Source organism: Aethalodelphis obliquidens, unplaced genomic scaffold (assembly GCF_003676395.1).
Source record: "Aethalodelphis obliquidens isolate GAN/ISIS:26980383/991018 unplaced genomic scaffold, ASM367639v1 scaffold17, whole genome shotgun sequence".
In the NCBI taxonomy this organism is placed as follows: Eukaryota; Metazoa; Chordata; class Mammalia; order Artiodactyla; family Delphinidae; genus Aethalodelphis; species Aethalodelphis obliquidens.
Window position 1 is genome coordinate 26,358,898 of NW_020837961.1, and position 19,841 is coordinate 26,378,738.

At 39.3% G+C, this 19,841-nt stretch overlaps 1 protein-coding gene across 2 annotated transcripts in view; it reads left to right on the plus strand.

The window, feature by feature from the left end:
* ARHGAP10 (Rho GTPase activating protein 10) overlaps positions 1–19,841 on the plus strand; it is a 325,886-nt gene that overhangs the window by 151,774 nt on the left and 154,271 nt on the right. For both annotated transcript variants that reach the window (XM_027117132.1, XM_027117131.1), the window contains exons 11-13: positions 12,270–12,351; positions 14,288–14,333; positions 16,197–16,262. In XM_027117132.1, the coding sequence (XP_026972933.1) occupies positions 12,270–12,351; positions 14,288–14,333; positions 16,197–16,262 (194 nt within the window). The remainder of the gene's footprint in view (positions 1–12,269; positions 12,352–14,287; positions 14,334–16,196; positions 16,263–19,841) is intronic.

Here is a 19,841-nt window from a genome sequence, read left to right on the forward strand (position 1 = left end):
AAGTATGATGTTAGCTGAAGATTGTAGGTGCCTTTTATATTGAGGAAGTTTTTGTCGCTTCCTAGTTTTAATCCTAAGTAGATGTTGACTTTTGAAAAAAAAAGACTTGTCAGCATCTATTGAAATGCTCATTAAATATTTTTCTCAGATCTGTTAATGGGTGAATTGCATTGCATTTTCTAAGTTAAACTAATCTTGCTTTTCTGAGATAAACTCTACTTAGTAGTGATGTATTAACTTCATTGGGTATTGCTGTATTTTTTTGCTAATATTTGGTTGAGGGTATTTGTGTTTGTGACAGATATTGTATGTTATGCTCTTTTTTTGTAATGTCTTTGTCTGATTTTGATATCAGGGTTATGGTGGCTTCAGAGAGTTGAGAAGTTTTCCATCTGGCTCTGTTATTTCCAAGTGTCTGTGTGGTTTTTTCCTTAAGTGCTGGGAGAATTTACCTGTGAAGCCATCTTGGTCTAGTGGGGTTTTTTTGTGGGAAGTTTAAAAATTACAGATTCAATTTATTTAGTATGTAAAGTGATATCCAGATTTCCTAGTTTTGTGTGTTAGTTTTGATAAATTGGTTTTCAAGGAATTTGTTTATTTCCTCTAAGCTTTTGACTTTATTGGAATAAATTTCTTCATAATACCTCTTATTTTCAAAGAGGATCTGTAGTGGTACCTCTTTTTTAATGCTTGGTACTGAAGTTTTTCATTTTTTTCTCAATAAGTCTTGCCTAGAACTTTATCAGTTTTACTAATTTTTTCAGATGACCCATATTGTCCATATTATATTTCATTGTTTTTTGCTTTTATTTTTATTTCCTTTGGATTTTGGTTTTCTTTTAAACATTTCTTAAGATGGAAGCATTGATTTTCCATTTTATTTTGAATGTAGACATATAACTCTATAGATTTCCTTCTAAAACAGCTTTAGCTTGCATCCCACAAATTTTGATGTGTAGTGTTTTCATTGTAATTCAGCTCCAGAAAATTAAAAAAAAATTTATGTGATTAGGACATAGGTGTTGAATTTTTACTCAGGTGTTATCTAGAAAGAGGATTTATTTATTGATTTATTGATTGATTGATTGATTGGCTGCATTGGGTTTTCGTTGCTGCGCGTTGGGTTTTCTCTAGTTGCGGCGAGCGGGGGCTACTCTTCGTTGCCGTGCAGGGACCTCTCATTGCGGTGGCTTCTCTTGTTGCGGACCGCAGGCTGTAGGCACAGGCTTCAGTAGGGAAGCCCAATTTGCAATCTTTAAAACATCTTTCTAGGGACTTACCTGGTGACACAGTGGTTAAGAATCCGCCTGCGAATGCAGAGGACACGGGTTCGAGCCCTGGTCCGGCAAGATCCCACATGCCAAGGAGCAACTAAGCCCGTGCGCCGCAACTACTGAGTCTGTGCTCTAGAGCCCGCGAGCCACAACTACTGAAGCTGCGCGCCTACAGCCCGCGGTCCGCAACAAGAGAAGCCACCGCAATGAGAGGCCCGTGCACGGCAACGAAGAGTAGCCCCCACTCGCCGCAACTAGAGAAAAACCAACGCACGGTGACGAAAACCCAATGCAGCCAAAAATAAATAAAATAAAATAAATTTATATTTAAAAAATTCCACATGGATGGGGATTTTCTATGTGCAATATTATTATTGTTTTTCTACTTTAATTGTCTTTTGGTTAGATAACATACTCTGTATTTTATCAATGAGTTGAAGTTTCATTGTCCCAAATGTGGTCTATTTAGTAAATGACCCATGTGTACATGAGACCAATGATTTTCTGCTGTTGTAGTGTTCTTGAAATGTCGGTTAGATCAAGCTGGTTTTTGTTGCTCAGATCTTCTGTACTGTTTTGATTTTTGGTATTGTTCTATCAGTGACTAAACTAGGGATGTTAAAATCTCTCACTTTGATGAAGATGTGCCTATTTTCCTTTTATTTTGTAATTTTTGTTTCCTATATTGATTATTTAAGATCTTTTGTTTTTTTGTGTCTGTACGTTTATGATTATGTCTTCTTGAAGTGACCCTTTTATCATTATGAAATGTCTCTCTGTTCTGGTAATAATCTTTATCTTGAAATCTACCTTGTGATATTAATATAGCCACACTAAAAAAAGAAAATATATATAGCCACATTAGCTTTCTTATGCTCAGTGTTTACTTGGCATATTTTTTTTTACTTTTTATTTTATATTGAAGTATAGTTGATTAACAGTGCTGTGTTAGTTTCAGGTGTACATATTTTTTTCCCATCCTTTTTCTTTTAACTCTTTGTGTCTTTATGTTTCAACTTTGCTTTTCATAAACAGCATATAATTGAGTCCTGCTCTTAAAAATTCCAGTGTATTAGCCTTTGCATTTTAATCAGGGTTTTAGTTAATGTGTATATAGTATAGTTGTGGATATGTATGGGTTTAAGCCCACCATCTTGGTTTTGTTTTCTATTTGTTCTGTTTGCTCTTTGTTCCTCTGTTCCTCCTTTGCGGCCTTCTTTTGAATGAATTGAGTCTTTTTTAGTGTTCTGTTTTATCTCCTCTATGATTTATCTCCTCTGTATGATTTTTAGTTATGCCTCTTTGTATGTGCAGTTTTTAGTAGTTGTCCTACAGAGTATAAGGTGCATTTTTAAATTACCATATTTTTACCTTTCCATAAACAATATAAACTTACAACAGTAGACTTCCAATTACCACCCTTTTGCCCTCTGTGCCCTTGTTTTATAGACTTTAATTCTACATATACTCTGAGTCCAACAATACATTACTAGTTTTACTTTATGAAATTAATAATCAGTACTCGTTTAAAAAATTTAATGTTTTATTTACGTATATATGGGTGTGTGTGTGTGTGGTTTCATCTTTTATTTTTAAAATATTTATTTATTTATTTATTTTGGCTGTTCCTGGTCTTAGTTGCGGCATGCAGTATGTTTTTTCTTTAGTTGCAGCGTGTGGGCTCTTAGTTGCGGCCTGTGGACTCTTAGCTGTGGCATGCATGTGGGATCTAGTTCCCAGACCAGGGATCGAACCTGGGCTGTCTGCATTGAGAATGCAGAGTCTTACCCACTGGACCACCAGGGCAGTCCCTCATGTCTTTTAATATCAAATATTTATCTATTCTGATTTTCTTCATTCTTTTCTGCAGAATTAAGTTTCTATCTTGTGCTATTTCCCTGAAGTTCCTTAGGCTAATTTAATTTGAGCATTTCTTGTAATGCAGATCTGCTAGAGAATTCTTTCATGTTTTGTCTACCTGAAAATGTCTTTCTTTTACCTTCATTTTTGATGGATGTAGGACTCTGGATTGATAGTTTTTTTCTTCCCCCAGCACTTCTAAGAAGTCATTTCTGTTTTCTTAAGGGTCCACTTTTTTTTTCTCATGACAGGTCATCTATCTTTCTTACTGTTCTCTTGTATGTCATCTCTTTCTTTTGCTGCTTTCAAGATTTTCTTTTCATGAGGTGCCTAAATGGGGTTTTCTTCGTTTTACCTTGCTTGGGGTTCATGGAAGTTCTTGGATGTGGGAGTTGATAATTCTTCTCAGTTTCAGAAAATTTTAGCCATTATCTCCTCATATGCTTCGTTTGCCCCCTTTTCTCTTTCTTCACGTTCTGGAACTCTAAATGCATTATGTTAGATCATTTGATACTGGTTTCAGTTATACCTGCAGGATTTTAATTTACAGAGGTGGCTGAGTGATGTCATGTAGAGGCTAATGCCACTGGAAGAGAATTTTATTCCTTACACTTTCCAAGAGAAGAGGGCACACCATGCCACATAGGGCCATGTGGGGATACACCAGGTTTTGGTCAGGAGTCAGGAAGGAGTGAGGGGAAATCCTAGACTAGAGCTTTTACTGGGGTTTCTGTAAGGCAGAGAAGGGGAGAAAGCATAGGATTAGCTACTCTGAGTAATACTGGTGAGCTCTAGGCTGTAGGCGTGTTTTTCAGTTGTCTGGTATCTGGCCTGGGGGTGATTTTAGGGCAGGGGAAATATTGGCTGGACGTGTGAGTTAGATAAAGGGGGCAGTTGGGGATATAGACTTGGGTTGGTTGCTTTGCATGTGGAAGTTGTGTTCCTGAACTCTTCATCACTTATTTTATTTTTCATTTCTTGCATATCCATTTGTGTCTTTTTAATAGTTTCCATCTCTTTGCTGAAATTCCCATCAGTTTATGTGTGTCGGCCGCCTTTTGCCATGGATCCTTTAACATATTTACTGTTGTTTTTAGGTTTCAGTTCCCCTCCCCCTGCCCCTCCCCCAGCCATACCTGGGCTATTTCTGGGTCTGGTTCTCTTGACTACTTCCTCTCTTGATGTTGGGTTACATTTCTTTGCTTCTTTGCATGCCTTGTAATTTTCTGGTTGAATACCAGGGATCGTAAGAGAGCAGTAGAGACTAAGGTAAGTAATATTCATATCTGGTAAAGGACATGCCCATTTTCCCATCAGGCTAGCTAATGCGTAGGGCTGTCAGGTCAGTTGGCGGTTGAGCTGAGATTGGGCATTGTTGTTATTTAGTTAGATTCTGTTAGTCACGGGCTTCCTGTGATTTGAGGATGCTCTCTGAACCCTCTCCGGAAGCTCTCCCGCCCTGCCCCTCAGTCTTAGCGGACACATCTCTTTCAGCTCTGCTCTCAGACTGACCCTGAGCACCTGGGGAAACACTGCGGGAAGGAGTGAGGGTGGGTTCACATTCTCTTCGTGTCTGTGTCTTCTAAGGATTTAAACCATCCCACCAGCTCATACTCTACCTTTAAAATTTTGTTAAAATCCTGCTTTCCTCATCTCTGATGGCTGCCTCTTTGTCCTGCTGCTTCACAAAGGATGAAAACAGCTGTATGTGTGCACGTGCCTTCTCTCCAAGAAAAGACTTGTTACTTCCTGCATTTTAGTTAACTAGGGATTTTTGCATTTTCAGTTCTCATATGGTTCTTCACCTTACTTTACTTTACCTACTTGCTGCGCCGTGCGGCATGTGGGATCTTAGTTCCCTGACCAGGGATGCAACCCACGTCCCTGCATTGGAAGCATGGAGTCTTAACCACTGGACCACCAGGGAAGTCCCATCAGATGGTTATTTAAAATAAAGCAAAACAAAACTGTGATTTTATAGGTTCTCCATCTTGTTCATGTTCTTAAGGTGAGAATGAGGTTGTCTTAACAACTTCTACGCAGCTGTTCTCTAACGATGAATGGGTTGAATTCACTTTTACTGGAGAAAACAATCCTCCTTGTGACTCTATCATTGCTTACTTGCTCTATTTGAAGCAGCTTCTTAGTGGACAGAAGAAAGAAGTTGTTATGAAGTCTTCCCCCTTAGTAAGATCAGGTAACATGCTTTAATTATCTCAAGAAAAAATGTATGTATTTAAAAAATTTTCCAGCAGCCCTTATGAGAAGCTAATTATGACTAAACATTTCTAAAACTTTTAAAAGTGTTTTGCTTGGCTTTGGCGCTTTCCCCTTAGAGTATAATTTAGTGCAGGACTTGTAATGTGCTGGGTTATTTCTTTTTCCCCCTCTTCCTTTTCAACATTCCTCTTAGAAAAGCATTAGAATAGTCCCGATTTGTTACCATCATAAATTTTGGTAGCTGCTTCTTTGTTTTTTCTCTTAATTTCTCCATTTACAATAATATCAATTGACATCTCATAAATGTCTTGTGAATGTTTCTCTCTGCTCTTGTTGTATATTTTCTTAATATACAGGCTCATTGATCTGCCATGTAGAATCTAAGGAAAATGCATGTCTTCCACATGCTTTGAGAGCACTATAAAAAATGCAGTTGAAAGAGAATTAATAGATATGGGGTCAAACATAGAATACAGATAGGTACTAGTTTCCTAAAACTGTTTCTCACGCATCTGCCTTGGGTAGTGTCTGATGCGTAATAGTCTATACTGTTTTGTTTTGTTTTGTTTTGTTTTTTGCGGTATGCGGGCCTCTCACTGTTGTGGCCTTTACTGTTGCGGAGCACAGGCTCCGGACGCGCAGGCTCAGCGGCCGTAGCTCACGGGCCCAGCCGCTCCACGGCATGTGGGATCTTCCCGGACCGGGGCACGAACCCATGTCCCGTGCATCGGCAGGCGGACTCTCAACCACTGCGCCTCTGGGGAAGCCCGTCCATACTGTTTTGAATGAATGAATGAAATGAGATTGAGGTGCTGATTTAAGAATAAGAACCTGTTTAACCTGTTACTTCAGATTTCAGTTCTCAACCTTGTGCTCTACAGATAATAATTTTGGTTTTAAGTAAGGACAGACTATCCCGGCCAGGTGCTCTCTTTTGTTGGTCCACTTTTCCTTCGTGAAGTTTATCCCATTGCCTTTGTATGCCAGGAATCCTCTTTGCCTTGCTCTGCACGCAGGATTATCCAGAGCTTAGCACAGTGTGTGATACACAGCCTGTACCCGATGTACCGGGTATGTACCGAGATGATTATTTGATGAAGGAAGAAGAGGAGGCGCCGTCCTCAGCTGGACCCGTGTAATGCATTGCAGCAGTATCTGCTCCAAGAACCCCAAATTAGAACGTTCTCAATCCTGGTTCTAGCTTCTGGGGAGTTGCTAATGTTTTTCCCTTAGCTACTCCGTGAAACGAAAGAGATAATTGCTGTTTCTTTCTTTATGTAAATGTGAATTATCCAGCACATGGTTGTAAAATTTTCTGTTCTTCACTAGCCTCGTGGTCACCATGTTGTTCTACACTTCCATTAAATCTTATTAAAAAAATAATTAATAAAACAAAACAACACTTTTGTCTTTGTTTCAAAAACTAGAGAATTTTTATGGTTTAAGGATGAGATGCTATTAATACTGTAGTTTAAAATGTGTCCTTAAGTCTCAGTTTGGCTTACTGATTTCCTAGCAGTTGATTATTTAAAAAGGAGAAGAAACTTGAGCAATTTAAAATGGTTGAAACGTGTTTTAGTGCGCGATGTTTTATTTAGAGGTAGGGGCTTATGGAGGATGACTGTGGGCAGCGTGTGTGTTAGGATGGGGCCCAGCTTTCTGTAATACTGGTGACTGATCCCTTTAAGTAACATGTGGCAAGTGTGAAGTGTTCCGAGGGATCACTACAGTGTGATGAATTAATTCTCCAAACTGGAATTGTTGTGAGTTACCGTGTTATTATTTGTCAAAATGGGAACAGAAATAGAATTCTTTCCTTGTAGGTGATAGATTTCTACTGAATCTCTTACCTTGCAGCAGGTTGGTTGGTTTGTTCTCCGCCGTATCCCTCAAAGGGCTAGGGGGCTCAAGTCTGAGGCATCACGCCTCGGAGGCAAGGAGTAGAAGAATGCTTTAGTTTTTATGCCACATTCGATTTCTGTCCAGTTGTAATATGGCTGTTTCATCTGAAGCCTGACGATTGCTTTTGTCCTTACTTTACTATCTGTAATTCTAGTTCATGAGTCTTCATCATTCAACACTTTTGTCTTGTCTTCCAAGTTATCAGAACCGGTCATTATTTCTCTTATCTGCTGCTCTATGTACAACTTAGTTAAGAGTATCCAACCAGGGACTTCCCTGGTGGTCCAGTGTAAAGAATCCGCCTTCCAATGCAGGGGATGTGGGTTCGATCCCTGGTTGGGGAACTAAGATCTTATATACTGTGGGGCAGCTAAGCCAGCACGCCACAACTATTGAGCTCGCGTGCCTCAACTAGGGAGAGAAAACCCACACGCCACAACTAGAGAGAGAAAACCTGCATGTCGCAACTAGAGAGAAACCCGTGTGCCTCAATGAAGATTCTGCGTGCCACAACTAAGACCTGACACAGCCAAAAAAAAAAAAAGGAAAATAAATAAATGAATATTGAAAAGAAAAGAATATCCAACCGTATACTGGTAGTAACTATTATCTCCCCTCGAGTATGAATGGAGAACCTTAGGGGGAAAACAAAAAGAAACTAGAAAGCACGAAATTTCATCAGGTTCGGTGTCTGATTTTGAGTATTATAAGTATAGGAAGTCCTTATTTGCTACAGTTGTTTTTGGCTCTCAACGAATCCCTTAACTAGTTATTGATGTTATATTGTAAATGATCTGTCTTTTATTCTTTATTCTTGGAGTGACAGCTTTCTTACTCATTATTTTGTTGCCCATAGTACGTAGTAGCACCTCATGACTATTTCCCAGGTCCATTCATTTGTTTTTCCTTCATCTTGGTCACTCTGTCTTATCCTCTGAGTCTTCTAACAAACCTTTGCACGCACCCCTGTTCAGTCTGTTTTCCGCCCAGCAGCAGCCAGTGTTCACGTACACCTTTAATCTGATCATGTTAACCCCCTACTCAAAACTTTCAGTGACATTTAGGATAAGCAAGCCCTTAGCATGGCCAAGGAGGCCCTTTGTGGCGGGACCCCGGGCTGCATCTCCAGCTTTCCATCGTGTTGCTGGTCCAGCTGGTTTGTAGGACCCGTGATGAGGCTGATCCCAGCTCCATGAAAGTGCGCTCTTTCCTCCTAGGTGCCTCTTTGGTCTAGGGGACGACTCTGGCCCTGTTGCTCCTGCATGGCTCATTTATCCTTAAAGCCTCAGATTAAATGTCGCTTCCCCAGGGATGCCTAACTTCCAGGGTTAGGCCAGGCTTTCCTTTTCTAGCTCCATAGTACCTTGAAATCCTGAAGTTGCCCAAAGAGACTGGCAGCGGAATTAGCTCACCGACAAGTCTCCTAGACCACAATGATTTAGCATATTTGAAAGTGAAAGTTTTTATATGTGGACACGCATCTCCTGATGTCCTGCTCATTTCCTCTTTTCCTTCTAGGTAGCTGGTTTTACACATTTAAACTTACCTGACTCCCTGGCAGCGCTCTGTGTGCTTGTAACTAATTGGTTATTTGCACTTTGTTTACCTTTTGCTTTCTCTGCTAGATAGTCAGCCCTTTGTGGGCTGTATGCTGAGCCCAGTGCCTAGCAGGTAGTGAGATACTTAATAATTCCTGACCCTCTGGTTCAAGACCTAAAGCACAACAGATGATATTTCAATGGTTGTTGAACTGAATGTTTGTAAACCCCGTGTTTGTATTCCCGTGACAGACTTTGCCATTTTTAACCTGGGGTCCCGTTTTCCTCTGCTGGTTTTGCCATTCCTGGATTAGAAAAGCTGTTAACTTTCTGTTACATATTTGCTGTAGCCTCTTACTGTCCATTTTATACTTTAGTTCACTTAGTTACATATTAAGTGTTTGAATCCATTCCATATACTTTTGGGAGAGGTCTTTAGCTATTTTTTCTCCTTTACAAGAACGGAGCAGTCATGCAGACCTGAGACCCCTGTGTGTAAATATTGTTTTATCACTTAACCGATGTAAAGAAAAACATGCCTGCCATCTGAAGTTTTCCCTCACAATTTTAATTAACTCTCCTGAGCCCAGTGTGGGTTACTAAGAATAAGGGCCAAAATCTTCACGTCCCATTCGAGTTACTTCTTAAAACAGCCTGGTTTTCTGGGCATCTTGCCTCGATTCTTGCTCCAGAAGGATGCTGTGCATAGAAGAGCAAGAGGAGGTGGAATCTTGGTTGTGAGCTCCGTAGTGCCAAGGTGATGGCAAAGCCGGGCCAACGCTGAAATGTTTAGGGCCGACAGTAAAGAGCCGTTTTGCTGTTCAGGAGTGGGGTTGGGGGATTACAAGTGATTTTTTTTCCCCACAAAATTCATAGCCTGGAGAAAATGGTTGAAGACAAGAGACTATCAGTTGCAGCTATAGTTACTTGGTAGTGAACTTGAAGCACATAACTTCTCAGGCTTTATAACCATCACGTGGGGAGAAAGCCTAACGCCTGTGGGTGTGAACATTGGGGGCATCACATGTTTGTATTTGGAATGATGCTTTTGGAGTGCTGCATGCTTTATAGTACTTTATAAAAATTGTAGCGATTATTGAATTGCACTTGATTCTTGCAGCTTGCTTTACTTGTAAGAGATTACCCAATACTTGAAAATGAGATGAAGTACTGTTACAGGAGTGTTAACTTTAAAAAGTGTATTCAGGGGCTTCCCCGGTGGCACAGTGGTTGAGAGTCTGCCTGCCGATGCAGGGGACACAGGTTCGTGCCCCGGTCCGGGAGGATCCCGCATGCCGCAGAGCGGCTGGGCCCGTGGGCCATGGCCGCTGGGCCTTTGCGTCTGGAGCCTGTGCTCCGCAGCGGGAGACGCCACAGTGGTGGGAGGCCCGCATACCGCAAAAACAAAACAAAACAAAACAAAAACAAGTATATTCAGTATCAAAGGAGAATGAATGTTTACTTTCCATTTCAACCATCTATTTTCATTTCCAGCTGTCTATGGTTTGGAGTATTCTACCTTTTCATTCCTTTCCAGAAAGGTTCATTTTTAATACTTTTGATCAAATATACAAAATTTGTTTCATTGGAGAAACCACCACAGTTGAAGAGGAATTATTAATGGCTTTTCTACCTAGGACTACTTCCCAATATGATGAGTTTTCTGGAAGGCTCTCTAAATATCCAAATAAACTGAACTGAGAAAGATTGGCATTTGGCCCTGAGGACCAACCCAGAGCTCTAAGGAAATACAGAGGAAACACCCTAAACAGTTAACAGTGCTATCTTCTTGGAAGTGGAACTGGGATGGGGTGAAAGATGATTTTCTGCTTTCACTCTGCCCATGCCTGGGTAAAGATAACATGTTATCTTTTATAAATAAAATTTAATCATTACTACCACCCCACACCTATTAGAATGGCTACTTTCAAAAAAAAAAAAAGAGAGAAAATTACAAGTGTTGGTGAAGAAAGATACGGAGAAATTGGAACCCTGTGCATTGTTAGTGGGAATGAGCAACATCAAAAAAAAAAAAATTACATTTGACCCCTCTGGTGAGACAAAACTATTTCTCCCTACTCACGGGACACTTCTGTACTCAGAATGGTGTGGGTTTCTCTGCACTAAGCAATTCTCCAATTCTCTGTGGAGACCAAGTGTCCTATGATTGAACTCAGTTTTGACACTAAGTAGAGTTCATGAAGACCCAGCGGATCAAGGGCTCAAGACTGCCCCCTACTGCTTCAGATGCCAGTTACAAGTCCAGGTTGTCAACTGTGCTTTTGGTTATAAATCAGGCATTCCCATGACCCTGTCCTTGAGTTTGATAATTTGCTAGAATGCCTCACAGAACTCTGGAAAACAGTTTACTTACTGTTGCTGATTTATTACAAAGGATATTTTAATGGGAACAGACGAAGAGATTCATGAAGAGATGTATAGGGCAAAGTATGGAGGAAGGGGCTTGGAGTTCCCATGTCTTCTCTAGGTGCTCTCCCTCCAGCATCTTCATGGGCTCACCAGCCTGCAAGCTCTCTGAACCCCAGGGATTTTTATGGAGGCTTCATTGTGCAGGAATGATTGATTAAATCGTTGGCCATTGGTGTTTGAAGTCAATTTCCAGCCCTATCCCACTCCTGGGAGGTGTATGGGTGGAGTGGAGCTGAAAGTTCTAATCCTCTAATCACATGGTTGGTTCCCTTGGCAACCGGCCCTCATCCTGAGACTTTCCAGGAGCCCCCCAGTCCCGTCAGCTCATTAATATACAAAATGACACATCATTGCAGAGATTCTAAGGGTTTTAGGAGCTGTGTGCCAGGAAATAGGGTCAGAGACCAGACATATATTTATTATGTCATGCTGGACAACTCCACTTGTGGGTATATACCCAAGAGAATTGGAAGCAGGGTCTCAAGGAGATATTTGTACACCTGTGTTGATAGCAGCCTTGTTTACAGTAGCCGTGTGGAAACAAGCCACATGTCCGTTGGTGGATGAATGGATAAGCAAAATGTGGTCTGTACATACAATGGAATTCTGTTCAGCCTTAAAAAGGAAGGAAATTTTGACACACGCTATAGTATGGATGAAAATGGAGGATACTTTACTAAGTGAAATAAGCAAGTCACAAAAAAGGCAAATACTGTATGAGTCCACTTCTAAGAGTTACGTCATCAAATTCACAGAGACAGAAGGTAGAAGGGTGGTTGCCAGGGGCTGTGAGGAGGGGAAATGGGGACTTTTTCATGGGTACAGAGTTTTAGTTTTACAAGATGAAGAGTTCTGGAGACTGGACTCAACACTGCTCAACTGTGTAGTTAAAAATGGTGAAGATGGTATATTTTATGTTCTGTGTATTTTATCACAATTAAAATTTTAAAAGAAACAATTACCACAATGAAAACTTAGAAAGTAGAAAAGGAGGTTTGTTTTTCGCAGCCAAGGAGTAACCTGATCTGTTCCTGGTGTCTTGCAGGCCTGGAGTTTCTTTGACAATGCAGGCGTTTTCGGAAGAGGAGAGGAAGCAGTGGTTGGAAGCTCTGGGTGGAAAAGAAGCTGTAAGAATAACCAATGGTTGAGTTTTATTTCAAATCCTGTAGAGTTGGCTTGTGTTTGTGTTCATGTTGTTTTTGCTTTATAGTATTTGAAAAAAGTCCCCTGCTGAAACTGGTGTCTGAATTCCTCTCGGAAGCATTCGGTATTCTAGAACTTCGGCTTGAGGTAGCAGGGGCACACAGGAGACTGATACATCGTTAGTTTTTATTTTCCTTGACTTTGCCGCTAGGATTTGCTTTGCTTGAGGAAGTCATCTGAATCCTCAATTTCTTTTTTCCTACCTGTGATGGTACTTTGGGTGATGACCACAATAAATGCTTGCAGTTTGATCTCAGTGGAGCTGGAACAGTAAACATGAGGCTGTGCAGGCAGTATTAGAAGGGACGGCTGTACTTGTTTTTCATCATTTGACAATTTCTGGTTCAGCCTAATGATTCGCAGTGTGCAGTATCATGTAGCCGTAGTGAATGGGCCTCTGTATTCAGATTGGTTTGAGGAATAAATGAAAGGCAGTGCTAGAGATCCAGAGGCACAGGACTTCAGTCAGTTTGCCGCTTTATTCAAGCACTACCTTCCTCTCAGTGGACTGGTGGCATTTGGGAGCTGAGAATTGGATAGCTCATCTATTGAATGGGGGACTTAGTGAGGATAATTATAGAAAACACCAGAGAACCAATTTCAGTCAATGCTGCTTACAGTCTTACGCCTCTGAACACACCGCCAGTGCAGGCACCAGGTGGGCTTACCTGGAGAGCATTTGCCATTTCAGCAGGATTTAAAATAAAAAGAGGAAAGAGCATGATTTGCAAAGTGGAAGAGGGGTCATATATAGTAAAAAGAGAGGTATCAGGATAGAGCTTTTGAAACGGGCAAAATATATTGTTATCTGATGGTAGTGGAGCACCCTGAGAGTGCAGGAAATAAGGCAAAGAGGCTGGGCAGCACCGCGTGTGACAGTCTTGATGCGGTGTTTGAGAAACGGAAGCCCAAATTACATCTTTTAAAAATAAATCCTGTATAGGAGAAGGTATCATTCTTGGAGGAAAAAAGTAGTGATTGGAATTGTGTATCATTTTCTTATACTTGATCTGCATTTAGCCTCCTTGGTTTTATTTCTATTTACTCTTAATTTGTCCTTGAAAATTTTAGCTGGGAGTCGGGAGTACTTCCAGCATTGACAGTTGCTGAGATCCAAAACAGGTTATCCGAATCGTCTCTAGTACAGGGAAGGCAGTGACTGGGACTTGTCCCCCCGGAGATTCAAGAAGTTCTTTGGAAAGTGAGTTTGCCTATTTGCATAGCAAAATGATTCCATGACTAAGTCATGAAGAAATAAGTCTATTGCCAAAGGCAGTGTAACCTTGAAGACGTATACGCTCTCCTTTAGAGTGAAAAAGCTAAGTAATTAATTCAAGATATACAGACAAAGGCAAGTATGTAGAAAGAAAATAAATATTCAGCTATGTGTTTACAAGGGGACACTTAAGGCACTGTGTATTTTTTCCAGGTGTTGTATGGGCCTTGCAAATAATGGGACAGCGCTAGAATTCTCAGAGGCAGCCTGGGATCATCACCTTGATATTTCAGATGTGGTTATTAAAATTATGGGCAGCAGTCATGTGTTTCTTAAGTAAACAGCAGATTTTAGAAATAGTGATGAAAAAAATGAGCTTACTGATTAGAATGCAGCCGTTCATTTGAGCATTTCAAATTTACATGAACTTTCAGTCCTGGCCCCTTCATCTTAATTTTGCTACTTTGGCAATATCTCAGGGAGAGACAAAGGAGACCCAGAGTGCTCTTTTTTGTTACCTACCTTTGCATGATAGGTGATTAACCAATGTCAGTGTATTTTTTGTACAGTCCCTAGGTGTGCCTTCTAGAATCACTTTTACTGATTTGCTAAAAATATTGTTTCCCCCTTTTCTCTTTTATTAGGTGTTCCCTAGTTTTAATAGAGCCATCATCCCAAGACCAGAAGGAAGTAAGTGCTAATTTATAAAAATGACTGTTGTCTCCCTTTCTCATGAGTTATTTTGTTTTTATTACTGATGTCAAACTGTTGCTGGGTGCTTACTCTCTGTACCCTGTCTGTGTTAGTCCTCTATGTAGTAGATGTCTTATTCATTGAGGACCTCCTCAAATTTTCCTGGACAGCTGTAACCCTCCTTGATCTTTCCCATCTCTGAGCGTTTTTCTTTCCAGTCTTCTATACAAAACCAAAAAAAACTTTCTCTGTAATTCACTTTGGTATTTGTTTTTATAGCCACAAATGAATACGTAAGAGTTTCAGTTACGCATCTGTCAGCTTCCTAAGTTGTAAACTCCTGTGGATAGGAACTGTTTACCAGCTCCCCTGTTCTCAACCCTTCTCACCTCCACCCTTAATATCCTTTATCCTTAAAGTCTCTTGAGTATGGGCTGTACAAATAGTATAGCATTGCACCTTAGAAAATAAAACAAACAACAACCAAACACGTTCAGGTATTCTAGGACAATAATTTTCACTTGCACTGTATGCACTAGAGGAAAAGGAAGTACTCCCTAGCTCTGTACTCTTGATTTGTACTGAGATAAAGTGAAAATGTGATCAAATTTGTTGGATTCTTTATGAATCTACTTTTAATATCTTTGGAGGAATGAAGCTACATTTGTCAGATGTCCACAGTTTGGAAACATTGTTAAATACCCATGATTTTGAAATGATCATGACGTGCATCTCACTTAGCCTGCCACTGGACCTGGTGCCGTGGAAGGTTGTCAGTCACTGAAGTACCTCTTCTTCCCCTTTGTCCTTTCTTTTGCTTTTCTTTCTCTTCCCTCTTTCTCTTTTCCCCTCTTTCCTTTTCTTTTTCCTTTCTTTTCTTGTTTTTATAGAAAAATGAAAACATGCCTTGTTTTGGAAAAGTAGTTTTGCTAAGCAGAAAGAAACACTTGCATTTTATATAAATGTTGTGAATAGTGGATCCTGAAAAAAGTAAACCACTGCCCAATTTTCCTCCTTAAAATGCTGTCCGAGCTTAGTTTTAAATCTGCAAAGTTTATTTTCATGACTTGTTCATGCTATCCCCTCTGAGAACAGTTATTTAGTATTCCTGCTCCTGAGTTCTAAATACAGAATAAAGCATTCACTTTCCCTGATTGCATTTTTGAAACAAGAATTGCCTTTTATTAGGGTATTCAAATAGGTCAGCCTAATCATGGTTACGTATCCATATTAGAAAAAAATATAAAATTATATTTTCAAAATCTATTTTTGCTACACGAATCATCTATTTTAAATTCATTATGAAAATAATAAAATATTAAATGCTTAGGGCATGGTATAAAATATGAAAAAAAATTTCAAGCTCATGGCTCAAATACCATTTTTTAAAAGTATTAAAAACATTTTCCCCCAGGTTAAAAAAAAAAAAAAAGTTTTGTGTTTTCCAGCTTGTCAAGAAATTTAAGAACTTTCACTCATATATATAATTAAAAAAGAAACCTGAGCTGTTGCTGGAATTTGGGCAAAATGCTATTTCTAGATGGCTTCCCCTAAAGATTTGTGTCACTTTCTTTTCCACTATTTAAAATACTATATTTATTAACTTAAAACCTAGTTTAAATTACAAGTTTATTTATATATGTTGGTAATAAATGTCTTGAAATTCCAGTAAATGCTCCTCTTAGTATATGAAATTCTCATTTACATTATTTAAACAGGGAATGCGTGGCCTTTAGCTTTCATTTTTTAAAGAGTGAAATAAAAATTATATTGGATTTAAATAATTTTCTCCTATTTTTGTAAGGAAGAGATTGTGAGTAACTAATTGTGCCTTTAATATTTTATGACTGTTTCTTTTAGGTGCACAGTTGGATAAGATGGGATTCACAATTCTTAGAAAATGCATCAGTGCAGTTGAAACACGAGGTAACATGATTGAATCATTTTACTCATGAGAGGCTATAGGTATGTAAAATCTAAGGGTCATTTCAAATGCTTACTGCATGGTTAAGTTTTGTAGAATGAAATATATTAATGCAAAATGCACATTCTATGCATCAGAGATTCAGTTGTTCATTTACTCTGCCAGGGTGGGGTTTTCCTTTTTATTTATATGTTTCTCCCTTGCATTGAAACAAAGTCAGGGCTAAAATGAGAATCAGTAGAAGAATCAACAGTGTCGGACAACCAGTCTTAATCGCTTCTTGTTCACGCACTAGTGAGATATTTCCATCTTCCATTGTCTTGTTGGCTTCCAGTTTAAAAATCGGCGTCGTTAAGATATCATTTACTTAGAGTAAAATCCATTGATTTTAACTGTACAAATTGATGAGTTTTGACAAATGTGTATAGTTGTGTAACTACCACCACAATCATAGAAGATTCCTCTCTCCCCCCAGAATTCCTTTGTGCCCCTTTGCAGTCAGTCTCCACTCCTTCCTTGACCCTGGCAGCTACTGAGCTGCTTTTCATCACTTTAGTTCTTTTTTTTGTAAGCATTTTATATGAATGGAATTATGCAGTACATTGTCTTTTGAGTCTGGCCTCTTTGTTTAGCTTCTGAGATTCATCTTGTTGGGTGTAGCCCTAGCTCATTTCTTTTTATCGCTAGGTAGTATATAATTCTATGGATATACTGCACTTTGCTTATTCATCCACCTGTTGGTCATATTTAGGTTGTTTCCGTTTTAAACTTCAGGAAAGATAATCCCTCCCCATTTTGGTCCCCTGACTAAAAGCTCAAAGGTCTCTTGTTTAGAGTTCCTGAGGAAAAGCAGGGTCCTGGCGCTCTGCAGCCATTCCAGCAGACTTTGGAGAAACTAAATATTGAACTTTGCAAAACAGGCTCTTTCTGGAGGGTGGATTTCTCTTTGTTTAGAGTCTAGTGAAGTATGGATAAATTGAATATTTAATTCATTCTCATACGTTGTATATCCCAGTCCTACTTTGGATGACTTAGTGGGATGAAGCATTGCACTCACGTTTTCTGTCAAAACAAGGTCTTTGTTATAAAGCCAGGACTGCCACCTGTGAAATGAGAGCGCTGGCTAACAGATGAATACGAGCTGTTGTATGATTTGGGTATTTGCCCATCGATAATAAAAACCCAAGCCACAGAAAGCTTTTCTCCCATTCTCTCTAACAGTGGCAATTCAGGCTATGACAGAATTTCATTCATTTCAACCTGCACTGAGGTTGAGCTGACAAATTTCCTCTTTTTCCTAGTGCTTCAGAAATTTCCAAAATTGGGATTTTCATATCTCTCACTTCATCATTCATGTTTCTCCTTTTCCTGAGCTTCTAGGGAGCCTTCATTGTATCACTTGCATGCTTATTATTTTGGTAAATAAAATTCTTTCCCAAAAGGATATAATTTATACATACTTGCTTCTACCTGACCAGATAAAAAAATCTCTCTAGAATGCTTTCGGATTGGTCTATGTAGTTGTATGGAGTGTTCTGTACATTGAATGGAATATGTATAGTAGAATCTGCATGTATTGAATGCATTTTTATTATAAATATGTAAATTGTTGGATTTTCTTTACAGAAGAATGAGTCTACAGATTTTTAAGTTAGATTTTCCTCATTTAAAATAAAAGACAAAAAAGCATATGTTTTTCTTTGCAAATCTTTTGTTCCTAAAAGTCTTCCATTACTAAAGCCTTTTGCTTTTAATGGCGTAATAGACAAAAAATAGAGTTAAAAGACTCAACTGTCAGTTCATGTTATTGAACATGATGAGGAACCGTGTGGAATCTCTGAGCCTTTTATCCTAAATTTAAAAGTGCTCTCAGGGACTATTGCTCTTAATGATTTTCCCCACATCACCTATCATGGCTGTTGATTTTTTTTTTTTTTTTTTTACATGGTACAGATGTTGTTGCATAACTTCTTTTTTTTTTTTTAACATCTTTATTGGAGTATAAATGCTTTACAATGCTGTGTTAGTCTCTGCTGTATAACAAAGTGAATCAGCTGTAAGTATATATATATCTCCATATCCCCTCCCTCTTGCATCTCCCTCCCACCCTCCCTATCCCACCCTTCCAGGTGGTCACAAAGCACCGAGCTGATCTGCCTGTGCTATGTGGCTGCCTCCCACTAGCTATCTATTTTACATTTGGTAGTGTATGTATGTCCATGCCACTCTCTCACTTTGTCACAGCTTACCCTTCCCCCTCCCCATGTCCCCAAGTCCATTTTCTACATCTGCATCCCCATTCCTGTCCTGCCCCTAGGCCCTTCACAACCATCCTTTACTTTTTGTTTTTTAGATTCCATATACATGTGTTAGCATATGGTATTTGTTTTTCTCTTTCTGACTTACTTCTGTGTATGACAGACTCTAGGTCCATCCACCTCACCTACAAATAACTCAATTTCGTTTCTTTTTATGGCTGAGTAATATTCCATTGTATATATGTGCCACATCTTCTTTATCCATTCATCTGTTGATGGACACTTAGGTTGCTTCCATGTCCTGGCTATTGGAAATAGTGCTGCAATGAACATTTTGGTACATGACTCTTTTTGAATTACGGTTTTCTCAGGGTATATGCCTAGTAGTGGGATTGTTGGGTTGTATGGTAGCTCTATTTTTAGTTTTTTAAGGAACTTCCATACTGTTCTCCATAGTGGCTTTATCAATTTACATTCTCACCAACAGTGCAGGAGGGTTGCCTTTTCTTCACACCCTCTCCAGCATTTATTGTTTGTAGGTTTTTTGATGGTGGCCATTCTTACCAGTGTGAGGTGATACCTCATTGTAGTTTGATTTGCTTTCTCTAATGATTAGCGATGTTGAGGATCCTTTCATGTGTTTGTTGGCAATCTGTATATCTTCTTTAGAGAAATGTCTATTTAGGTCTTCTGCCCATTTTTGAATTGGGTTGTTTGTTTTTTTGATACTGAGCTGCATGAGCTGCTTGTAAATTTTGGAGATTAATCCTTTGTCAGTTTCTTCATTTGCAAATAATTTCTCCCATTCTAAGGATTGTCTTTTTGTCTTGTTTATGGTTTCCTTTGCTGTGCAAAAGCTTTTAAGTTTCATTAGGTCCTATTTGTTTATTTTTGTTTTTATTTGCATTTCTATGGGGGTGGGTCAGAAAGAATCTTGCTGTGATTTATGTCATAGAGTGTTCTTCCTATGTTTTCGTCTAGGAGTTTTATAGAGTCTTGGCCTTACATTTACGTCTTTAATCCATTTTGAGCTTATTTTTGTATATGGTGTTAGGAAGTGTTCTAATTACATTCTTTTACATGTAGCTGTCCAGATATCCGAGCACCACTTATTGAAGAGGCTGTCTTCTCTCCACTGTATATTCTTGCCTCTTTTATCAAAGATAAGGTGACCATATGTGTGTGGGATTATCTCTGGGCTTTCTGTCCTGTTCCATTGATCCATATTTCTGTTTTTGTGCCAGTACCATACTGTCTTGTTTATTGTAGCTTTGTAGTATAGTCCGAAGTCAGGGAGCCTGATTCCTTCAGCTCCGTTTTTCT